At 44.6% G+C, this 24206-nt stretch overlaps 1 protein-coding gene and 1 pseudogene across 2 annotated transcripts in view; both read right to left on the bottom strand.

The window, feature by feature from the left end:
- UBE4A (ubiquitination factor E4A) overlaps positions 1–22280 on the bottom strand; it is a 51883-nt gene extending 29603 nt beyond the window's left edge. For both annotated transcript variants that reach the window (XM_036423095.2, XM_036423096.2), the window contains exons 1-10: positions 22167–22280; positions 12506–12666; positions 6623–6796; positions 5926–6038; positions 5107–5259; positions 4448–4607; positions 4022–4224; positions 3658–3849; positions 2420–2753; positions 734–854 (exon numbers count right to left, since the gene is read on the bottom strand). In XM_036423095.2, the coding sequence (XP_036278988.1) occupies positions 734–854; positions 2420–2753; positions 3658–3849; positions 4022–4224; positions 4448–4607; positions 5107–5259; positions 5926–6038; positions 6623–6796; positions 12506–12626 (1571 nt within the window). In that variant the 5' untranslated portion in view covers positions 12627–12666; positions 22167–22280. The remainder of the gene's footprint in view (positions 1–733; positions 855–2419; positions 2754–3657; positions 3850–4021; positions 4225–4447; positions 4608–5106; positions 5260–5925; positions 6039–6622; positions 6797–12505; positions 12667–22166) is intronic.
- LOC118710557 lies at positions 9391–11971 on the bottom strand (annotated as a pseudogene).
- Positions 22281–24206: the final 1926 nt, after the last annotated feature.

Raw genomic sequence — 24206 nt, 5'->3', positions numbered from 1 at the left:
GGGCAGCAGGCTAATTTTTAAACTGATAATTTTGTGTGGTCTGTGAATGATGTTATAAATATGCAACCAGCCCTTGGCAGAAAAAAGGTTCCCCACTTGTGATATAGACTTCAACAATGAGTAATTTTTCTCTCTTCTTATTTATACTCATAGTCACAATCAGCTGGACCAGAGGGAAACAAAATTCTAGAATGACTACAGCTAGCTAGAACCAGAACCATTTTCGAAAATTATACCCTCTAGTTCTTGAACTTTCACACTTCTAGAATTCCCTTTATCTTTGAAATGTGGATCTTTTGTGGTCTTACTGACCTTATTGAAATCCCTTATAAACATTTCTTTAATCCTGTCTCTACACCATAGAGTAGAGCTTAGCCTTTTTTCATCAGGAGTAGTAAGTAATGGATATTCAAGAGCAGAGAGTGAAATATTAAATGAAAACAATTCCACTTAGACAGATAACAATAGAAGACAGTGATTTTAAAATTTGCAAGTTTAGAGAAAAATACTAGTGCATCTTAAATTTTAATACATTTAATAGGTCAATAATTAAAAATAAATTCAAGTTATTTGGAGAAAACCAATTCATGTAAACACAAACAAAGGCAAATAATGCCCTTTTTCTACCAGACCTAACGCGAGCCTGCCGGAGAAGGAGGTCACGTGAGGCGCCTCTGAACTTGCTGCTCATCAACACCACTGCATGGCCTTTCCTAGTGCCGTCAGGAGTTACCTGTGAAATCCCAAGTGTAAGGTGTACTCTGTCAGGACCAGGTTCTCCGTCACCAGGTTGTAGCTCTGGGGGAACTTTGGCTCCTGCACAGCTGGGATAAGGCAGGTTTCTTTGTCCAAACCTCAAGGAAGTCAGAAGGCACAGTAAGCAGTTTGCCAGAAGCCTCTCTCCTAGGTCCCGACTCTATTCCACTTCCTTACTGCTACCAGTGACATCTTCCTTTTCAAAGTAGTATCTTCTTAAAAACAAATCTTATCTCATCACCACTCCTTTGTCTAAAAATATCTTTTGGCTCTCACTATCCACAGAAATGCAGTTAAATGTCTTTAGCTTAATCACAAAATACCAAAAATTAAAAGGAATGAGGTAACTACATTTTTCAGATGTTAGAGAATGGATCACTGTAGCTCTTTTGTTTTTTTCTGTATTTAAGATTATTTGTTTTTGAACATGTATTACTTTTACAACTCAAAGAGTTATAAAACTGGGAGGAAATACATTCACCGAAATTAAGCATGATTCATTCTGAGTAGTAGGATTATGAATGCTTTCTTTCCACTTCTCTGTATTGCTGTTTTCTCTAATCTGGTCTCAATCTTCTGCCTCCCCACACTCATTTCCTGCTGTTCCCATACCCTCCCCTCCTCCTACCTACCCCTTGCTTTAGCCACAATGACCTTCTCACTATTCCTTAGTCAAGCCTCTCCATAGCTTTGTACCTTTATACTTGATATTCCCTTATAAAGGGACTAGAGGCTCTTTGCACCAAATTTGCGCACGGGGGGTGCGGGAGTATGTGTGGGGTGGTCCCTCAGCCCAGCCTTCACCCTCTCCAATCTGGGACTCTTTGGGGGATGTCCAACTGCCAGTTTAAAACCAGCAGCTGGACATCTCTCTCGCAATCCAGGACCACTGGCTCCTAACCGCTCACCTGCCTGCTGGCCTGATCCCCCTAACTGCTCTCCCCTGCCAGCCTGATCCCCCTAACTGCTCTCCCCTGCCAGCCTGATCCCCCTAACTGCTCTCCCCTGCCGGCCTGATCCCCCTAACTGCTCTCCCCTGCCGGCCTGATCCCCCTAACTGCTCTCCCCTGCCGGCCTGATCCCCCTAACTGCTCTCCCGTTGACCTGACCATCCTAACTGCTCTCCCCTGCCGGCCTGCTTGCCCCTAACCACCTCTGCCTCAGCCCCTGCCACCGTGGCTTTGTCCGGTCTAATTAGCATATTACCCTTTTATTAGATAGATTCTTTTGCTGCTTTCATCTCTCGAAGATCAGCTATGAAGACCTCCAACTTCTGTAGAATTTCTCACTCCTTTCTCTGTGTTCCCATAGCTCAGCCCTATACCATATTACGGTTACCAGTCAATCTAACTCCCTTCTCCTGGCATTTCTGAATTCATAAAGGATAAGGACTGTGCTTCACTCATTTTTAAAGAAATAATGAATGAATACCCAAGGTTTCCAAATTCAGAAAGAAGGTCTCACTAAAGCACATCTAAAAGCCACCAGTGTTATTTTAAAAAGTCTGTCCTTGTAAAATTTATAATAGCTCTTCTGTCTGCCTCATCTTCTTACTAGTCACCTTTATGAGAAAAGATAAGGTTGTGAGTGTTTTAGACACACACACACACACACACACACACACACAGACACACACGTTTTGGGAAGCCCAGTACTCCCCTACCTCTCATGTGTACATTTTTTATTTTTCGTTCTTCATCATTCAACTCCTTCAGCGCACAGTAAGTGGGGTTAAAGGTGAGGAGCCGAGAGGACCTGGGTTTGCAAAATGGCTGGCACAGCTTCAGGAGAGCAGCACCCAGGTTCAGAAAGAAGGCATCCGAGGCATACATCTGGAAGAAGATTTCTGGCATCTGGTTGGCCCAGATCTTGGTGCGGCCTGCATTTGCATGTAAACAGTTTCCCAGCCAGGACAGGACACAGTGTCTGGTTTCTGGGGAGAGCTGGAGTAAGTTCTTCAGCATCTGGTAGATCTTTTCATGGAACTGAGCCATGAACTGTTTAACCAGAAAACATAACCACAGAACATTCCAGTTTCACAATCCTAGTATTTGTTGCTCCCAAAACTTAGCCACTTCTAAAAATATGCCAATCAATTTCTAAAAATATGCCAATCCTCATCTTTTCTGTACTCTTCCTATGCCTTATCCACAGTTCTAATTTAAGCAATTTTCTAGGCTTTTATGAGAGATTTCCTGACAAGCTTCCCAAATGCAGGGGGTATTGATGGAGCTTTAGAGTAGGGTCAGTAACATGTTTCTGTAAAGGGTTAAATAATAAATATTTTTGGCCTTTCATGCCATATGGTTGCTATAGCAACTATTCAACTCTACCGTTATGGCATGAAATGAAGCCATAACCACACATACACAAATGGGCATGGCTGTGTTCAATCAAACGATTTAAAAACTATTTACAAAAGCAGGCAGGATGTGGCTACTGCTGTAATTTGCAAATCTGGGCATTAGAGAGTTATGAGTATGGGAGATGCAAACTAACTCAAATTCAACCATGTACTGCCTCATGCTGGCCAGACTTCTACTATAATGAATGCCAGAAAGCCCAAATGGAGGGGACATAGGAAGGAGGGACAGGAAAAAAAAAATTAGTTTGTAGGCTGGAGCTCAGTCAGAAGGTTTATGAGCTAAAGTTGTAAGAAACAGGTTGGTGAGAAAAAGGAGCCAAGAGGAAGAGGCTGTGTACAGCACAAGAGCAGCAGCAGGTTAGTCTACACCACAGGAGGGTTTTCCTCGGCCTCTGCACAAACTGGAGGCTTTTCTCACACGGTTACAGGAGAAAGCCACCCACGTCACCCAGAGCCCAAGCAGCCGCACGTGCCCTGCCTCCTGAAGAAACCACTTAATCTAAGCCCGGGGGCCGATACACCATAAGCAGTTCCACCTGATGGATGTTGGCCTCTTGTACTTTGATCTCCTGGGGGCTGGAGCGAGATGGATTCAAGAAATAGCCATGATTTTCGATGACACCCGGAGTCTTTAATAAGCAAGAGATATTTAGAATTACTCCCAGCAAGGTCTTCTGGTACATCTGCCCATTGCTGAGGTCCTTGGGCTGAATGTATTCTACAAAAACCTGTAGGAGAAGAGAAGTCCTACTTATTTGTTTGTATGATGAGAAAAATGTGATGGGACGAGAGGGTCTCAAAGAGTTAAGTCTACACAACAACCAACACATCCTTCTCTTATTCAGAACAGGGAAGCACACATTACTAAATCTCCAGCTCGCGCGTGTACACCTCCGTTACCTTGGCCATGTCCTTCTGCCTGGTGAGATAGAGCAGGATGTCCAAGTACGCGTACAGCAGCATCTGGCAGAGCTCCAGATCTTTTATCCGGCCCAACAAAATATCAAACACCGGGAACATGACCTCTGGAAATGTTCGAACTTCCTCATCCAATAGCAAGGCTTCAATGACCTCTTCCAGAAATTCAGTCACATCTTCAAAATCTAGCAGAAGGCAAAGGAGAGAGGAAAGAGCCTATGGAATTGTATGTGCCTTTACCCTGCTCTTCGCTCTCCTACTGTCGGTGACTATACGGATATTCAAGGTGTGAACTCGCACCCTTAGTGTTCCTGGGGCCACAGTGGCTCCAAGGCTTTCCAGTGCACTAGGAGGAGGTTTAACTTGGAAATCAAACGTAGGTGAGCACAGCTTTGCTCATGTACTCACGGGCTCCTTGGATGGCCTCCAACATCAAGTCTACCAGCTGCTCGTGGATGTTCTGGTCCACATATATCTCCGGGGTGAGGAGGACGGTCCGGGTGTTAGACACGATGAGGTTCCTGCACTGCACCGCAAAAGGCAGCAGGTTCTCTGGAACCTTGGTAATCTGCAAACAACACGGAGAAGAGAGGGAAGAGCCTTGTTAACGACCTGGAAGAGGGGTGTACACAGCAAGAGAAGGGGAAAGACAGTGTTCCAGATAAGACTGCTCTTGCATGGATGCTTGAACATTCATGAGAGTTCATTCTTTAAGGAATCACCTACCTGTCAGAATTCCAATCCTGGAAGTGACCACGCTTGGCCTACACTGTCATTACACCTCTGTGAAAAGGAGTATCAGACCTTTCTTAAAGCTGTGATGTTTAAGAGGTTTGTAGAAAGAATCAGAGGCACTGGTTCACTGGGAAAGGGGTGGATCCCAAGCACAAAAACACAAAAACTTTATAAAACAAACTAATGGTGTCTCATGCCAGCATCTAGCTGCAGGTATACTCCGATACATATACACTGGTATAAAAGACTTTGATCCAGCTCTTTGGCTTACATGCTAAAGTCATAGCCAAGAGAACAATACACTGCCCAGTGGAAATTATTATCATCGTTACCTCTTCCTTGGCTCTTTGGAAGCAGGAATAAAGGTAACAAAAGGCGTGCTTCTCCCCTGCGTCTCGGTCGGCAGAGAGGTTGAGCGTCCCAGAAGAAGTCATGTTGATCAAGTGGTTGCCGGGATCTTGAAGTAGTAAGCGAGCAAAGACAGCCTATTAAGAAAAGACCCAAAAAAAACAAAAATACTAAACCATTGCAAAGTCAACCCTAGAACATCAAGATGTAAAAGGGAATTCTGACACAGGTTATTGAGAATAACAGGACGTAGCATAAAGGGGAAAACAGGACCCAGTGTCTTATTACTATAGAAGATATATATACAACATAATTGGGGATATATAAAGTTACCCTAAGTCAAGCTCAAGCATTTAGTATTGCCCCTAGCACAGAGTAAGCATTAAAAGAATATCTGTTGAATGGTATTGAGAATCAGCAATCAAACTCATGTGAAATCTACTACTCTGTGATTGCTGACCTCGCTCAAACTTATATAAAGATAATTTAAATGTACAAAGTTAACCTACAAGTTGTCAATGTCTTCCCTACAAACTTTTATTCCTTTAATGTTAATTCGGCATCTATAAAATGCCTGTTTTGATTTTGGAAAAGATACAAAGAAGAGAGAGAGATGATATTTTAACTGTCTTAAAGAGTAGGTAGACTTGGACATGTGGCCATGGCCGGTAAGAAGATACCAACAGAGGGACATCCCGAACAACGCAGAGATGGAGGAGAGCAAAGCAGCCCGGAGAAAGGTAAGCAGGCTCGGCGCCCGGCTGGCTTCTGCTGACGGCACACCGAGGGACACGTGGAGCTACCTGCTCAATGTTGTGCATATCAAGCCAGTCCTGGTCTTCGAGGTCTACTGCCATTTCTTCCAGATACACACAGCGGCTGGGGATGCCGTTCCCACTCTTCATGCTCGGGTCACCTGTGAAATGGTTTGAATCTCTAGGTGAAGGATAATGCTTCTGTTTTATACAGACAGCCGGTTTAGATAGCACTTCTCTTAGATGGCAGATAAGGCACCGCCTGAAGACTCCATCTAAATGCTTAGTCAGGTGATATTAGAAGGATCTTGACCTATAAAGCAGCATCTAAAGATTTAAATCCCCCTCCCCCCAAGTACAGAGCATGGCCTTGGTATAAACCTAACACCATGGCATTTAAAGAGTAAGTCCCATTCACACTAACTGTGGGTTTAACGGCAGATAAGGCACCGCCTGAGACTCCATCTAAATGCTTAGGTCACCTCTGAGAGGAAAGGGAGCCATCCCCAGGCCCTCTCTGAGGCAGTGAGGGTAAGCAGCTAGAGTGCAGACAGTATCAAACTCGGAACGGAAGCTCCACCTGTGTCTGAACACTGATGTTAGGTTCCATCGAAGTTTCACTGAAACCTCAGCCCAGTGTTCCAGGTTTGCTCAACCATTAGATACAACAGATTCTCAGAGCAAGTCCCCAGCCTGAGAGGGAAGAGCAGGCAACGAACAGAATGGTTGTAAGTGTGAAACTCACTGTTATCCAGAGTAATGAGGAAGATCCTCTGGATCATGTGATTGATGTTGAGTTGCTCACATATTTCCTGCTGTGAGCGGAATGAGCGGCTAATTTCAGCCACAGAGTAATCAAACTCATCCAGGCTCTCTGACACGCTATTATCCGAGTCATCCTGGCTGAGCTGGAGTTCATCTGCAAAAATGGAAGCCATAAGAGTCACATTTCTCTCTTAGCTGAACCAAACACTATCCTCAAAATGACAAATGTGACCAAGAGAAGGATAACTTTGCATGTGAAACAAGTTAATCAGCTAATGAGTGACTATCTCAAACCAGGCAACATTTAAAAAAAATTGAGATATAGCATTTAGTTCCAGGTATGTTAAGATTTGATATGTGGATGTATTGGGAAATGTTCACAAAAATAAGTCTAGTTAACATATTTCACCATACATAGTTGGAATTTTTTTTCTTGTAATGAGAACTTTTAAGATCTACTCTGTTAGCAACTTTAAAATTTCGAATACAGTATTATTTATAGTCACCTGCTATGTAATTACAACCTTGTGGACTTATTTATAACGGAAAGTTTCTATCTTTGGATCCCTTCGCTCATTTCACTCACTCCCCACCCTCTGCCTGTTCTCTATCTCTGAGCTCTTTTTAATTTCACATACTAGAGGCCCCTCAGCCTAGCCTGCACCCTCTTGCAATCCGGGACCCCCTGGGGGATGTCAGACTGCCAGTTTTGGCCTGGTCCCTGCAGGCCAGGCCAATGGACCCCACCAGTGCATGAATCTGTGCACCAGGCCTCTAGTATGCATATAAGATCTTTGGTTAATCTTTTTCTGCCCTCCCCCTTGCCCCCTTCCTTCTGGGATTCTTCAGTCTGATTCATTTCCATACCTAGACGTTGAGCATCTGCCCCCTGGTGGTCAGTGCACATCATAGCTACTGGCTGAACCATCAGTCACTTAGGCTTTGATATATATAGATAAGTGAGATCATACAGAATTTGTCTTTCTCTGATGTATTTCACTTAACATAATACCCTGAAGGTCCATCCATGTTGTCACAAATGGCAAGATTTTCTTCTTTTTATGGCTGAAGAATATTCCATTATATGTGTATATCACTTTTTAAAATCTGTACTCTATTGATAAATATTTAGGTTGTTTCAATTGAAAACAATACTGCAATGAACATGTGGGTGCATGTATCTCTTAAAGCTGGTGTTTTTGTTTTCTTTGGATAGATACCCAGAAGAGGAATTGTTGGATCACGTGACAGTTCTATTTTTAATTTTTTGAGGAACCTTCATACTATTTTCCATAGTATCTGTACCAATTTACATTCCCACCAACAGTATACAAGGGTTCTCTCTTCTCCACAGCTTCATCAGCACTTGTTATTTCTTGTCTTTTTGGTAACGGCCATTCTAACAAAAGTGAGGTGATGTCTCACTGTGGTTTAATGTCCAGTATCCAGGTGACTAGTGATATTGACTGCCTTTTCATGTGCCTGTTGGTCATCTGTAGGTCCCTTTAGAAAGAATGTCTCTTCAGATCCTCTGTCTATTTTTAATTTGGATTGTTTGCTGCTTTGTTTTATTTTTTGTTTTGCTGTTAAGTTGTATTAGGCAATATCTTAAGTTCAGGATTCTGAAATCCCTGCCTAAGTCCTATCACATTTTGCAAATCAAAAGTTTAATTCTTTCTACTCATAATTAATTGTACACCAGTGTCAAAATTAACAACATGATTTTCACTACAGAATCCTAGTGATAAAAAATTACCTACTAGATCAATGTGCCTTTAATAATTTTAAATGTTTTTCCTTGATTTTAAGAGAATGCATTTTTTCTTCATTTTTAATTAACAGGTTTTATTAAATATCTACATGCCATAAAATTATTTCATTGTAAATTACCCAGGAAATGCAAAACGACTTAACGGGCTCTCTCCACCTAAGTTTGATTGAGAAACTCTTTTTTTTTTTTTTTTAATAGAAATGACTTAGTGCGATTTTTAAAAAAAAATATATTTTATCGATTTTTTACAGAGAGGAAGGGAGAGAGATAGAGAGCTAGAAATGTCGATGGGAGAGAAACATCGACCAGCTGCCTCTTGCACACCCCCTACCGGGGATATGCCCGCAACCAACGTACATGCCCCTGACCGGAATCGAACCCGGACCTTTCGGTCCGCAGACCGACGCTCTACCACTGAGCCAAACCGGCTTCGGCTGATTGAGAAACTCTTATAGGGAAACAGAAGGAATGTAATAAGTACTCACGGCAGGACTCACTACACTGAACAAGTCTGAAACAAGAGTATCTCTAACTCTAAAGACTGCTTTTTACCTTGTTCATACAGGTCTTCAAGATGAATACTTTAAAATAAATTCATATAATTCATATAACTACTCAGACTTGTCTGGTGTTGCCCGTTCCAGAAGGTTTGTGAGGAAATCATGGAGAAAAGCAACCACTCTGATGCTGCTGAATGCTTTTTTAAAATTTTATTTATTTTTATTTAAAATATATATATATTTTATTGATTTTTTATAGAGAGGAAGGGAGAGAGATAGAAAGCTAGACATCGATGAGAGAGAGTCATCGATCAGCTGTCTCTTGCACACCCCCTACCGGGGATGTGCCCGCAACCAAGGTACATGCCCTTGACCGGAATCGAACCTGGGACCTTTCAGTCCACAGACTGACGCTCTACCACTGAGCCAAACCGGTTTCGGCTGAATGCTTTTTTTAAAGGCATCCTTTCCCACCACGGCCCTCACACTGGAGCACACGTCAGCATTCCCGGGGCTCAGGGGAGGCTCGCTGACCACGTGCAGAGTTTCTGACACGTTTCTAGGTGATATTGATGGTGCTGGTTTGGACAGAACACTTTAAGAATCACTGCTTTAAGATATATTTTCAGAATTCAAACTAATAAACAATGCCTTTGCTTTTACTAATAGTAAATAAATAAAAGAATATTTATATTTGGCTCCATCAAACTTTACATTTTCAGGCTTTTTGCATATCCTACTTGAATTGAATAATTTTTTTCATCTTGGCTCATAATAATTCCCATGAATTCCAAAGACAGAACCACAGGGTAGTCCAGTATTGGGTAACCTGTGACTACGTGAAAACATTTACTTAGAAAATACACAGTAACGTCAAGGTACAGGGCTCTTGCTCCTGTCTCGTCCACAGCTCTTTCCTTTAGGAAACCCAGGACAGAGTCACGAGAATGAGAACGTGACCTCTCACGGGTGCAGACACAAATGTCACAGTGCACTGCCATACTGAAGTCAGACTCAGGACCCTCGCCAGGCAGCAGTCATTTGCTACAAAACACACCTGCCCACCCTCATCTCTAACCACCTGCTGTAATGAGAGGAGCCCTCGGGACCTGTTGGAATAGAAACCTTAATGACAGGACCGAAGCCGTGCGGAAGGCTTCAGTAAGGAAATCTTGTATCTGTTGACCTGGGTCTGATTACAGTTTAATGATTTCACCAAACCAGAATCTTTGGATAGTCACAGTGGGAGCTTCCTGCATTCCCCAAAGCAAATAACTTGAAATAAGGCTTGTCAGGAGACAGGGCGACCTGTAGGACCTCATTTGTCGTATCCGGTTTGGAAAATGCTTCTCAGAGCCCCAACTGAGGATAATGTCATTACCGACATTGGTGCTGCAGAAATCAAGCCCCTCTTGCCTCAGGCTCCTGAGCACTGATTTACAGGCTGTCATCACTCTTCTTCCAGAAATAGCATCAAAGGGTAACCAGACCTCGGTAACACGTCCGAAATGCAGTTAAATTCCCTGGCACAGGACTTGATTCAAATATAGGTAAGCATTCTAAAAGGACAGCTAAATTAATTCGAAAAGTATCAAGCTCTTCCTAAACTTTAAACTCTTGAATATTCCAGCCCGAATAAAAGCATTTGCTTACAGGCATTTTTCACTTTTCACTGTAACATTGGTTCCATTTTTAGTAGTGAAGCACTCGGCGTGTTCTTGAAAATGAATGCGCAGACACTCTGACTGGTAGGTTAGCTTGCGGTTGGGGTCCGACCAACAGGGACTGAGCAAGACGGCCCTGAGCCCTCCCGAGGCCCCTTCCCCAGCTGCGAACCTCCCACGTTCCTCCCCGGCCTGGCCTGCACCCCCTCGGAATTCGGGACCCCTCGAGGGATGTCGAAGAGCCAGTTTTGGCCCAATCCTGCAGGCCAGGCCGAGGGATTCCACTGGTGCGTGAGTTTGTGCACTGAGCCTCTAGTAAATAAATAAAAGTGAAGCTCAATATATGGGGCAAAGGTGTGGGCAGAGTGCTCACGGCTGGTGGAACAGGTTAGATGTGGTGGCCGGATAGACTCAGTGCAAACAAACTAAGACGATGAGGTGCCAGAATAGTAACAAAAGGGCATGAACCTGAACTGTCTGACTGCCTGGTGCCCACAATGCTTCCAGCTCGAGCCAGCCTTATGTCCGTTTACAGTCAGAGGACACATGTCCATTCCTCTGCTCATATGCTGTTGAGCTCTCTGAACTCCCAAGAGTGACAGGAGCTAAGACCTACTTAGCAGAATTTCCCTCAACCACATACTCCTATTTTTTTTCTTGTTTCCTTACATTTTCCTGTTCCTCACTCTCCTTTCTCACCTACTACCTCCTAACGAAGGTTTCTCATTCCAAGCCCATATCCAAGGGCCCTGGGAGAGTTTTCAGAGGCTGAGACCAGACCTGCCTCTTTCTAGCACATGAAAATGCCAGCAGTTAAGTCGCACCACCTGCTGTTTCTCCTCGTTTCTCTGGCAGCAAGTGGTTATAAACACACACAGGTCAGCGTTACTTTATTTCTCCCTTGCTTCGAAGACCCCCCACCCCCCGGGTCTACTATGCATCTATCTCCCCTATTCAATCCTGATCAGGAGCATGGCTACACACCCGCTACATATCCAAACACTTTGAAATAACAAAATAAAGGGAAATACAAACAGTTCTCCTTTCCTAAAAAGAAGCAGACCCCAACTCTCGGTGGTAACAGAGGGGAGCGATTTCTGGTCTGAAAGACAGCACTCTCTGAAGGCTGGTGCGTATGGAAACACATGCTGATTCTTCGGGACTGACTCCTTATACGCAGAGGCGAGGCCTCATGTTAATGCTGGTTCCGGATGAGCAGAATGGTTTTTCTGCCCCGTGAGCTGCTCCCCTGGTTTCTCCCATGAAGGCGAAGGGTCCCGCTGCCTGGGGACCCGCTCCCACAGCAGGAAGCTGGGACAGTGGCCTCCGCGGTGTGGAGGAAGCATTCACAGAGGCAGACTGAAGTACTGGGCTTGGGAACAAATGTCGTCCATTTGTCCAGAGGCCAAAACCTTTTATAATTTTCCCGTTTACACTCCTGCTTTCTATAGTTGTGAATTGCTTTCCATACCTCTACCTAAAACTTCAGCTTCTATGATAAAAAGATTTATTTAACTATCTTTTACCAGGCGACTTAAAAAATAAAACCATGTCCTGATTGGCATCTGTTACTTCAAAACCATCCTTTTCTACAGGGCAGGACAGGGAGAAAGGACCCATCACAAAACAAATAAAGGCGAACAATCCCACGGACCCCAACTTATGCCCTAAACCAGTGGTCCTCAACCTTCCTAATGCCGCCACCCTTTAATACAGGTCCTCATGTTGTGGTGACCCCAACCATAAAATTATTTTCGTTGCTACTTCGTTGTAATTTAGCTACTGTTAGGAATCGTGATGTACATGTCTGTGTTTCCGATGGAGGGGACCCTGCTAGCGGCTCTCCCCCGTGGGTCGCTGCCCTGGAGCCTAAGACCACGGGTGGCAAACGGAACTCCTCAGCCGCTGCTGCCGGCTCCTCCACTTACCAGGTTGCTGCTTCAGCTGCTCCTTCTGGATTGCTGCAAACTGCTTGGCATCAGCCAGAGAGCCAAAAAGAGCAGCAAAGGGGTTACTTGAGATGTTGTTGTTATTCTCCTGGTCTGTCATTTCACTGTAAAGTGTCCTCCATGCAGACCTGGGGGAAGGGCTATAGGAAGGAGAGGTGTCAGACACAGAAGGTCAGATAACAACAGTTGTAATCTGCCCACAGCTGTTTCTTTCCCCATTTCTCAAATACCACACAGTTTAAAAGGTTTTGGGTAAGACTATAAAGTTACTGCTTCAAGATTCAAGATATTTTGGCAAAATGATTACAAATCTACCCATTAGACAAGTTGGCCTCCTTTAGGGGTAGCTAAAACAAACAAACAAACAAACAAACAAACAAAACCTTACAAAATGCTCAGCTGGAAAGCATTTATCTGATGACATGCTTCCGTTTGTTATACCTTTTAAAAATAGGTGAAGTAGAAAGAAAGAGGGCACTAACCTACTAATTGTGAACAACAACGTGAGATTTAAAAGTAATACCACAAAACCCTGGCCAGTGTGGCTCAATAGATAGAGCGCCAGCCCTCACACCTACGGGTCTCGGGTTCAATTTGCATTCACGGCACAAACCTGGGTTGCAGGTTCGATCCCCAGTCCCAGTAGGGGCGCCTTAGAGAGGCAACCAATTGATGTGTCTCTTTCACATTGATGTCTCTCTCTTTCTCTCCCATCCCTTCCTCCCTTCCACTCTCTCTGAAAATCAAGAAAAAATATCCTCAGGTGAGGATTAAAAAAAAAGACAAGCAGTAATACTACAAAAACTACAGATTCAATCTCTATGCTGGCCAACCAGTTTTCAGAGCATAAGGTGGCACTTGCTCAGGCTGCTGTGACTTTATTTAGTGGAGCTGGGAATTCCTCAGCTACATATAAACCAAATGGAAGCCCACCTCAATGTAAGCCCTGGAACGACAGACCAGGACAGAAACCAGATTAGCAGCATGTTGTGGGTTTTACACACACACACACACACACACACACACTTATCTCCACCCCAGACTTAAGACTACTGATACTTCTTCCACTAAAAACTAAGTGATCTTTGCGGGGGGGAAATATATATATATATATATATATATATATATATATATATATATATATATATATATATATGTAGTTTTTTGTTAATCCTCATTGGGGATATTTTTTATTTTTCCATTGATTTTTAGAGTAAGTGGAAAGGCTGAAGGAACGGGGTGTGTGTGTGTGTGTGTGTGTGTGTGTGAGGAGAGACATCGATTGATTGCCTCCTGGGGATTGAATCTGCAACCCAGGTATGTGCCTTGAATGGGAATCGAACCCAAGACCCTTTGCTTCGAGGGCTGATGCTCTACCCACTGAACCACACTGGTCAGGGCTGACTGATTCTATATTTAACTTTTACTGTTTGTCCGATGGTTTACAATACTGACGGCACACAAATTCCTACCATGTGATATATACAGACGATGCCTCACAGGTATTTGTGGGCCCCGAGTCTGCACTTCACTCTTCTGATCACATCTCCTCAAGCCCCAGGCACTCAGAGGCAGCAGGGTGAGCAGAGCCCCCTGGGGGCTTCCTCCCTTTCTACACTGTAAGCCACAGCACAGACACAACCCGAAGCGCAGAGAGGAGAGGAGTACACGCCTCCTGTGTGGGAGGATGAGAACAGAGGCCTCGGCAGAGTGAGGGAAGGGGTATAAGGAAGGAGAAAAAAAAGAACATTTGGTGTACCTTTAATTTGTCAAGTAAAGACTCCTCACTGAATCATATCAACAAAAGCTAATGCAGATGAGAATCCAAGATGGCGGCATAGGTAACACCTAACTGCGGCCTCACACAACAATTTCAATAAAATACAACTAAAATACAAAATGGACATTACCCAGAACTACAGGAAAGTTGACTGACTGGAAATTCTACAACAAGAAGCAAGGAGAAAACCAGAAGGAAAATCAGAGGAGCTGTAAAAGCCTAAGGTACGGAGACACATTGTGTGTGCAGAGAGGACGGAGCCGGAGAGGAGGGGGAGGCTGAGTACCTGGCTGGCGTTCCCTAGCGGGAAGGAGATAAAAGCTCCAACTGTGCTGAACCCCAGACCGAACAGCACTGAACCCAGTTCTAGGCCAAACCCTGGGGACCCAGGCTCAAACAGAGGGAGCCTGGGCTGTGAGGTGGAATCCCAGGGGAGCGGCAAAAGGCAGAGCCCCTGGAGACGCACACATTGTGCGCAGAGGACGGACTGTTGACTCTGCTGCTAGATTGCCCTAGTGGGAAGGAGACAAAGGCTCTGGACTGTGTTGGGCCCCAGTTCCGACTGCTTTGAACCTCAGTTCTAAGCCTGACCCCGGGGACCCAGGGTCATACAGAGGGAGCTGGGCTGTAAGGCGGAACCCCGGGGGAGCGGCGAAAGGAGATCCCGGAGGCGCCCACATTGTGCGCAGAGAAGGGACGGTTGGCTGTGCTGTGGGATTGCCCTGGCAGGAAGGAGACAGGGGCTCCAGACTGCTCTAAACGTCACCTCCAACTCCATTTCCAACTGAACTGAACCCCAGTTCCGGGCTCATTGGGGGAGAGCTTAAACTGTTTGGTAGCAGGCGAAAATCGAGGGCACCTTTCTCTCAGAAGTGCTTGCAGCGAGTACTGAAGGACCCTGGGGAATACTGAGACTCAGGAGCCGCAGAGGGCGGGGCTGAGGGAAGCCAAGGCTGTAGGCTCCACCCTGAAACCCCGCCCCATCCAAGCAGAACACAGAGTCTTTTAAGGCTACCAACTCAGGGAAGCTGCGAAAATGCCAAGACAAGAAAATAGATCACAAACGAAAGAAATGGAGGACAAAAAGCGACTGGATATAGAGTTCAAAACTACACTTATAAGGGTTTTTCAAGAATTTCCTAGAAAAGGTCGATAAGACCTATGAGGATATGAAAAGGGATCAACTAGAATTAATAAGGAATCAACAAGAAATAATAAGGGATCAACAAGAAACAATAAGGGATCAACAAAAAATAAAGAATACATTGTCTGAAATAAAAAATATTATACAGAGTCCTAAAAACAGAATGGAAGATCGCAAGAATCAAGTCAAAGATTTGGAACATAAAGAGCCAGAAGATACTCCTCTGCAGAAGCAAGAAGGCAAGAGAATCCAGAAAGTTGAAGATAATGTAAGAAACCTCTGGGACAACTTCAAGCGAACCAACATCAGAATTATGGGGGTCCCAGAAGATGAGAGAGAGCAAGATATCGAAAACATACTGAAAGAAATAGTGACAGAAAACTTCCCCCACCTGGTGAAAGAATTAGACTTACAAGTCCAGGAAGCGCACAGAAGCCCAAACAAAAGGAATCTAAAGAGGACCACACCAGACACATCGTAATTAAAATTCCAAGAGCAAAAGTCAAAGAGAGAATATTAAAAGCAGCGAGAAAGAAACAGATAGTTACCTATAAAGGAGCACCCATATGATTGTCGGCTGATTTCTCAACAGAAACCATGCAGGCCAGACGGGAATGGCAAGAAATATTCAAGGTGATGAATAGCAAGAACCTACAGCCAAAAATAATCTACCCAGCAAAGCTATCACTCAGAATCGAAGGCCAGATAAAGAGCTTCACAAATAAAAAAAAAGCTAAAGGAGTTCATCACCGCCAAACCAGAATTATATGAATTGCTGAAGGGGGTTCTTTTAGAAGAGAAAGAAAATAAAGATAAAAATTACGAACAACAAATACGTAACTATCAACAAGTGAATCTAAAAACCAAGGGAATTAAAAAATCTGATGAACAATATTAACTGTTGAATATAATAGAATCAGAGGTATGGAAGGGGAGTGGACTGATGATTCTAAGGGAAAAGAGGAAGGGGGGTGCAGGAAGAGCCTGAACAAAAACTGTGCACCTATGGATGAGGACAATGGGGGGTGGGGAAAGGGCAGAGGGTGGGGTAGGAACCTGATGGAGAGGGAAAAAAATGAGGAACTTTTGTAAAAATATGAACAATAAAGGTTTATTAAAAATAATAATCAAAAACAAAACAAAAACAAAAGCTAATGCAAATCGGAAGCTACCCTTGTTTTTTGGAGGAAGAGACACTATAATAATACTTGCATCTCGTCAGTTGCTTCATGGAGCTTTAAGAGCTAACGGCTAATGGGCTCCTCCAGCGTAGCGCTGTGGTTGAGTGTTTTCAGGGACTGTTAGACATTGCTGTAGTTTATTTTTTGCTACATACAGTTTAGTTGAGCTTAATAATGCAAACAATTAGCCTAGTTAGTGTTAAAATGAAGAACAATCCTGGAGAGCACTTCCTTACTGCCCTGACTCACGATGAGGACCAAGAGCGTCTCGCCGCTGCCTCACTGCCAGCACCTTCTCCCTGAAGCACCCCGCCCGCCGTCTGTCCGAGCAGCGCAGAGAGCTTGATGAGCGTTTGTTCTTCTGTCTCCAAACCTCCTCCTCTTTCAGCACAGCATCCCGCCCTCCTCGCTCCGTCCCACTCCCGGGCCGTAGTTAAAAGGGGATGACCTCACCCACCAGCCTCAAGAAGGGCACATGAACCTGGCCTGGCAGAAGTGATGATGCAGGAGTGGACATGAGATCCCAGCTAGTCCTACCAGGCTCAATCCACATTAGCTTCAGGCCTTTGGCTGACTCTACAGAAAAGGGAACTCTTTTTCCTGTTTAAGTTGCAAGGCTGGTTAAGATATAACATGGAATTGCCATCTTTACACCACCTAGACCCAAGCTAAAACTAAGACAACGTACCGGAAAACAGAAGTGAGAGGTGGAGTGTCTCTCCCCCTCTCCTCCCCCAGTCATAAAAGCCAACAGAGCCCTGGCTGGTTGCTCAGTGGTTAGAGCGTTGCCTGTGGACAAAAGGGTTTGATTCCTGGTCAGACACATATCTCAGCTGCAGATTCTCCAGCCCCGGTAGGGGGTGCATGCGGGAGGCAACCAATCAGTGTCTCTCCGGTGTGATGTTTCTCCCCCCACCCCCACGCCTTCCCTTCTATTCTCTAGAAATCCATGGAAAAAATATCCTCAGGTGAGGATTAAAAAAACAAAACCCAACAGATTCCCTGCTACGGAACGGGCTTTGAGAAACACCGGAGGTCAGGTCGGTAAAAGGAGATGCCTCACCTGTACCATCTGCGCAGAAAGAAGTGCAGCTGACCCTTAAGAACATGAGGTTGGGGCACCACTCCCCCGTGCCAGTGGTCGGCAGACCTCGGCTCGTGAGCCACATGTGGCTCTTTGGCCCCTTGAGTGTGGCTCTTCCACAAAACACCACGTGCGGGTGCGCACGTACAGTGCGACTGGAACTTCGTGGCCCATGCCCAGAAGTAGGTTTTTGGCCTGGGCGAGTTTTTTTTTTTTTTTTTTAATATATTTTATTGGTTTTGTACAGAGAGGAAGGGAGAGCGATAGAGAGTTAGAAACATCGATGAGAGAGAGTCATCGACCAGCTGCCTCTTGCACACCCCCTACTGGGGATATGCCTGCAACCAAGGTACATGCCCTTGACCGGAATCAAACCAGGGACCTTTCAGTCTGCAGGCCGATGCTCTATCCACTGAGCCAAACTGGTTTTGGCGCATTTTATCTATATTTTAAATAGGATTTATGACTTTCGACATTGTGTTCCTAATGCAGATCTTCTACTGTGCTAGATTGTAAGCAACTGGAGTAGAGGTTCATATGTGATTATTTTTTCTTCTGTGTCTGACATTATATATTAAAATCTCAAAGTCCCAAATAAATACTTATTGACTGACTCAATCTTGCATGAAATCACCTAGCAGCATCACAAACCTGCTTCCAGGTGAGGGTTTACTGTCTGCAGGGAGGTCAGCGGGACACGGCTGTGGCATCTCCGCACGTGCAGGACGGAGGATGGAAACAAAGCTGCTGTCAAGAGGTTTTTGTCTACCCCACTAACCTCATCTTTTTCACATGTACCTCAAGTCTCTGCATAAACTATCATAGGAAAAGGGTTAATACCATGGAACCACTTATAGAACTTTACAGAAAAAGGGAGGACTGACCACTTGCTGAGAACCTCTGTGGAGATGACGGCCGAGACTCGTTCAGGGTCTCACAAATGTAAAGAGAGCACCTAGATATCACCCACTCCCAGGAAGAGCTCTGATAAAATGGAACCTTGATATTTTGTTTTAAATTCAACGTCACTGGTAATTTAGAGTCTGCTACTTCCAACTGCCATAGAGATATGCCATTATCCCATTGTTAGCCGTAGGGACAGCACAGCCACCAATCTTTAGAGCTTTTGGATTTGATTACTGTTTAATGTACTCCTTAAAAAGATGTTACCTCTGCTATACTCACTACAAGGATCTACATCTGCAATAGCTGTCTATCTCCACCTTACAAAATCCTTTCACAGTCCCGATTCAATCTCTTGTTTAAAACATTACTGCTAGCCTTCTTGTACACTAACAATGAAACTTCAGAAAAAGAAATGAAAAAATTTCTTTTGCAATTGTAACCAAAAGAATAAAATACTTAGAAATAAACTTAACAAAGAACATGAAAGACATACATACTGAAAACTACAAAGCAAAACTAAGAGAGATTGAAAAAGACAACAAAATGGAAAAAATATTCCATGTTCTTGGGAGATTCAAGACTGTTAAAATGGCTTTATTACCCAAAGCCATATACAGATTTAATGCATTCCCCATCAAAACCCCAATGCCATTCTTAAAAGATAGAGAATAAAAAAAAAAAATCAGATTTATATGGAACCACAAAGGACCCAAATAGCCAAAGCAATCCTGAGAATAAAGAATGAAGCTACCTGACTTCAAATTATACTACAGAGCTATGATGATCAAAACAGCATGGCAGCCAAAACCGGTTTGGCTCAGCGGTAGAGCGTCAGTCTGAGGACTGAAAGGTCCCAGGTTCGATTCCGGTCAGGGGCATGTGCATTGGTTGCGGGCACATCCCCAGTAGAGGGTGTGCAGGAGGCAGCTGGTCGATGTTTCTCTCTCATCATTGATGTTTCTAGCTCTCTCTCCCTCTCCCTTCCTCTCTGTAAAAAATCAATAAAATATATTTTAAAAAAACACCCCAAAACAACAACAGAAAAACAGACACACAGATCAATGGAACAGAACAGAGAGCCCAGCTATAAAACCACATGTATATGCACAGATAATTTTCAATAAAGGAGCCAATACATTCTTTTTCTGAAGTAAATGGTGCTGGGAAAACTGGAAAGCCATATGCAAAAGAAAAACTGGATTACAGTTTGTTTCCATGAAATTTTGCACAAAAATTAATTCAAAATGGATCAAAGACCTAAATATAAGATCTGAAACAATAAATTAAATAGAAAAAAGCATAGGTACTAAACTTATGGACCTTGGTCATAGAGAACATTTTATGAACTTGACTCCACAGGCAAAAACAAATGAATGGAACTATATCTAACTAGAAAGCTCACCCGTCAAAAGAAACCAACAGCAAAACAAAGATGTAGCCAGCCAAATGGGAGGTGATATTTTCAAACAACAGATCCAACAAAAATTTAATCTCCAAAATATATAAAGAACTCATAAAACTCAACACCAAACAAACAAATGACCTAATCAAACAGTGGGCAGAGGACCTGAAAACACTCCCCTCCCAAGACAGCCAATAGACAATGAAAAGGTGTTCCACCTCACTGGCAGTTAGGAAAATGCAGATCAAAACTACAGTGAGGCCGAAACCGGTTTGGCTCAGTGGTAGAGCGTCGGTCTGCGGACTGAAAGGTCCCGGGTTTGATTCCGGTCAAGGGCATGTACCTTGGTTGCGGGCACATCCCCGGTAGGGGGTGTGCAAGAGGCAACTCATCGATGTTTCTCTCTCATCGACATTTCTAGCTCTCTATCCCTCTCCCTTCCTCTCTGTAAAAAATCAATAACCCGTCCCCCCCCCCCCCACACACAAAATAAACTACAGTGAGATGCCAACTCACACCTGTAGAGGGGCCATTATCAACCAGACAAGCAACAAGTGTTGGAGAGGCTGTGGGAAAAAGGGAGCCCTCATTCTCTGCTTGTGGGATGCAGACCGGCGCAGCCACAATGGAAAGCAGTCTGGTGATTCCTCAAAAAATTAGGAACTGAGCTACTATATGACCCATCTCTTGGTATGTACCCGAAAAACTCAAAATCATGTATTCACAAAGATATATAGTGCCTCTATGTTCATTGCAGCACTATTCCCTGTGGCCAAGACATGGAAACACCAATGTGTCCTGCGGTAGAAGACTGGATAAAGAAGACATGGTCCATACACACAGTGGAATATTACTCAGCCATAAGAAAGGATGAAATAGCGCCATTTGCGATAACATGGACAGACCTTGAAAACATTATGCTAAGTGAAATGCCAGAAAAAGCTAAGAACCATATGGTTTCAGTCATGTGCGAGATATAAAGCAAATTCATGAACACAGACAGCAGTGTGTGACTGCCAGAGGGGAACGGTGGGGGAGACAGGGCCTAATGTATGGGATAAAAGATGACTCTGGGTGGCGGGCACATAGAAACCCACCCCTGACACCTCTATATCCTATTAACCAACGACACCTCAATACATTAAAAAAGAATCCTAAGAAGAAACAAAACTAGCACCGCTAATCTCTTAAGGGACGTTATCGGTTTCCAAGGGGAGGGTGCACCAATGCCTTAACATCAGACAGTGTATGATTTTAAACAGAACTGTCTGGAGCACTTGGTGAAACTGGAGTGATAAAAATCAAGATCTATTAAACCATAATCTGTAGGTCTCTGTCCCGATGAGTAATACACACATAAAACAAAAAGGCATTAAAAAACGTTTTCATGGTTGTATGTTCCATTCAACACTCCTTTCCCTCCAATAGGGCAATCAATCCTACCAACACACCAGCACGCTAAACATCAAGTGAAAAAGCAGACAGCCTTCCTAACCTGGGCCCATGTCATCTCAGGAGGGGCCCCAGGGGAGACCCTGCAGTTCCTGGCAACGCATCTGAACACATCCTTGCTCTGGGAGTGAAACTCTGGTCCCAAAGAGAAGACCCGCCAAATGTAAGCTACCGAGTTGCAGTTCCTCCTCTTAGAAGTGGCTCCGAAAGTGCACAGTCTGAGTGGCGAACTGACACTTTGCTTACGAAACGTCAACACCTAACCACATGTTTTCAACTGGTTTGGGCAGCAGGACTCCTGTTTGATGCCACCTCCTCTGGCATTTGGCTATCTGTTGTCCACTCTGTGTACTGTTATCCCTCCGGTTCCATGGGGACTTGGCGGCAAGAAGGGGGCCCCACCCACTCGGTGCACGTTCTAGGGAAAGGGAGTCACGGATAATGCAAGGCCAGCACCCCGGCCTTTCCCAGGGAGGAATGGCCGAGAGCGGGAGCCAGGCCAGAAGCTGAAGCATACAAGGGGTTCCCAAATCAGACGGGGTCCCAGTGCCCGGAGAGGGTCGGCGGTCAGGGAAGCGCAGGGCAGGGAGCCGGGAGGAGGTGAGTGCAGAGGCCGGAACTGGCGCTCGGCTGGGAGAACAAACCCGGTGCAGACTCCACGATCCCCTCCGCAAGCGAGGTGCTCTCTTACCGGAGCCTGAAGGGCCAGCAGCGACGACACACGAGTCTCACTAGCCGGAGGGTTCCTACTTCCGACTCAGCCGGGCAACCGGAACTGACATCATCAAGAGGCGACGGCCCTGCGGATGCGGCTTGCGCCGGAAGCAGAGTGTCACTACCGCGGCTCCGGAACGCAAACACGCCAGGGCGCAGGCGCCACCTGCCCGGGGCGGGGCGGGGCCGGGGCGGGGCGGGGCGGGGCTGTTTGGGACTGGGTGAAACCGTGTGTGGCCCGCAGGTGTGACCTCGTGATGCCGGCACTGTCGCAATTTGTTCTGGATTCTGCTTCCTATGTTTCCTACCGGTCTTAGGCCTTCTTGAAGCAGTTTCTGTTATTCTTCACTATTTATTGTTAGCTGTGAAGCAACAACAGTAACAATAACGGAAACATTTGAGCTCCGTTTGGTTGTCAAGTCAGTGTGCTAAAATATGCTATCTAAATTTAAAGAAAAAAATATTTTTCAATTCCAGCCCTGGCCGATGTTGCCCAGTGTCTAGGGTTTGTTTCCTGGTCAGGGCACATAACCAGGTTTGGTTCCATCTTGGTAGGATGTGTAAGGGAGGCAATCCACTTATGTCTACAATGTCTCTCTCTCTTTCTACTTCTTTCTCTCTCTCCCTTTTCTCTCCCCCTCTCTTTCTCTCCCCCTCTCTTTCTTTCTTTCTCTTTCTTTCTTTCTTTCTTTCTTTCTTTCTTTCTTTCTTTCTTTCTTTCTTTCTTTCTTCCTTCCTTCCTTCCTTCCTTCCTTCCTTCCTTCCTTCCTTCCTTCCTTCCTTCCTTCCTTCCTTCTTTCTTTCTCTAAAATAAAACAAACAAAAACATATCCTCAGGTGAGGATTAAAACTTTTTAAAAATATTTTTATTGATTTCAGAGAGGAAGGGAGAGGGATGCTGATAGAAACATCAATGATGAGAGAGAATCATGGATCAGCTGCCTCATGCAGGGGACCGAAGCTCTGTCACTGGATTGCCCCTCCACCACCACCCAATCGCCCCTGCCCCCCAACTGCTGTTCACTCCCTCTGCCCTCTAGCACCCACCTTGACTGGCCTGGTGCCACCCACTCACTGATCCCACCCCCTGCTGACCAGTCATTCCACCTTCTGTTGCTTTGCACTTTGGGCTTTTATTTTTTTTTAATTATTATTATTATTTTAAAATATATTTTATTGATTTTGTACAGAGAAGAAGGGAGAGAGATAGAGAGCTAGAAACATCGATGAGAGAGAGTCATCGATCAGCTGCCTCTTGCACACCCCCTACTGGAGATGTACCCGCAACCAAGGTACATGCCCTTGACCGGAATCGAACCCGGGACCCTTCAGTCCCCAAGCCGACGCTCTATCTATTGAGCCAAACCGGTCGCGGCCACATTGGGCTTTTATTATATAGGATTATTGGCTATATTCCTTATGCTATACTTTGCATCCCTATGACTGTTCTGTAACTACCAATCTGTACTCCTTAAACCCTTCACTTTTGTTTGTTAATCCTTACCTGAGGATATTTTTTTCCATTGATTCCCAGAGAGAGTGGAAGGGAAGGGGGAGAGACAGGAGACAGAAGCATGGAGTCAGAGGTCCTAAACATCAATTGGTTGCCTCCTGCATATGCCCTGACTGGGCCTGGGGATTTGAGCCTGCAACCAAGATACATGCCCTTGATTGGAATCAAACCTGAGACTCTTCAGTCTTCCGGCTGACACTCTAACCATTATTAACTGTCTAGGGCAATCCCTTCACTTTTTTCCCCACATATTTTCCCACCCTTCCCATCTGACAACCATCAAAATGTTCTCTGTATTTATGAGTCTATTTCAGGTCAGCTTGTTTATTTTGTTGTGTTTTTTAGATTCCACAAATAAGTGAAATTATCTGGCATTTGTCTTTCTAATTTATTTCACTCAGTACAATACTCTCTAGGTCCATTAATGTTGTTGCAGATGGCAAGATTTTATTCTTTTTTATGGCAATCATATTCCATTGTATATATGCACCACTTCTTTATACA

Source organism: Pipistrellus kuhlii, unplaced genomic scaffold (genome assembly GCF_014108245.1).
Source record: "Pipistrellus kuhlii isolate mPipKuh1 unplaced genomic scaffold, mPipKuh1.p scaffold_m20_p_77, whole genome shotgun sequence".
NCBI classification, from domain to species: domain Eukaryota; kingdom Metazoa; phylum Chordata; class Mammalia; order Chiroptera; family Vespertilionidae; genus Pipistrellus; species Pipistrellus kuhlii.
The sequence above is the reverse complement of the archived record's forward strand: the minus strand, read 5'-3'. Positions and strand labels throughout refer to the sequence as shown.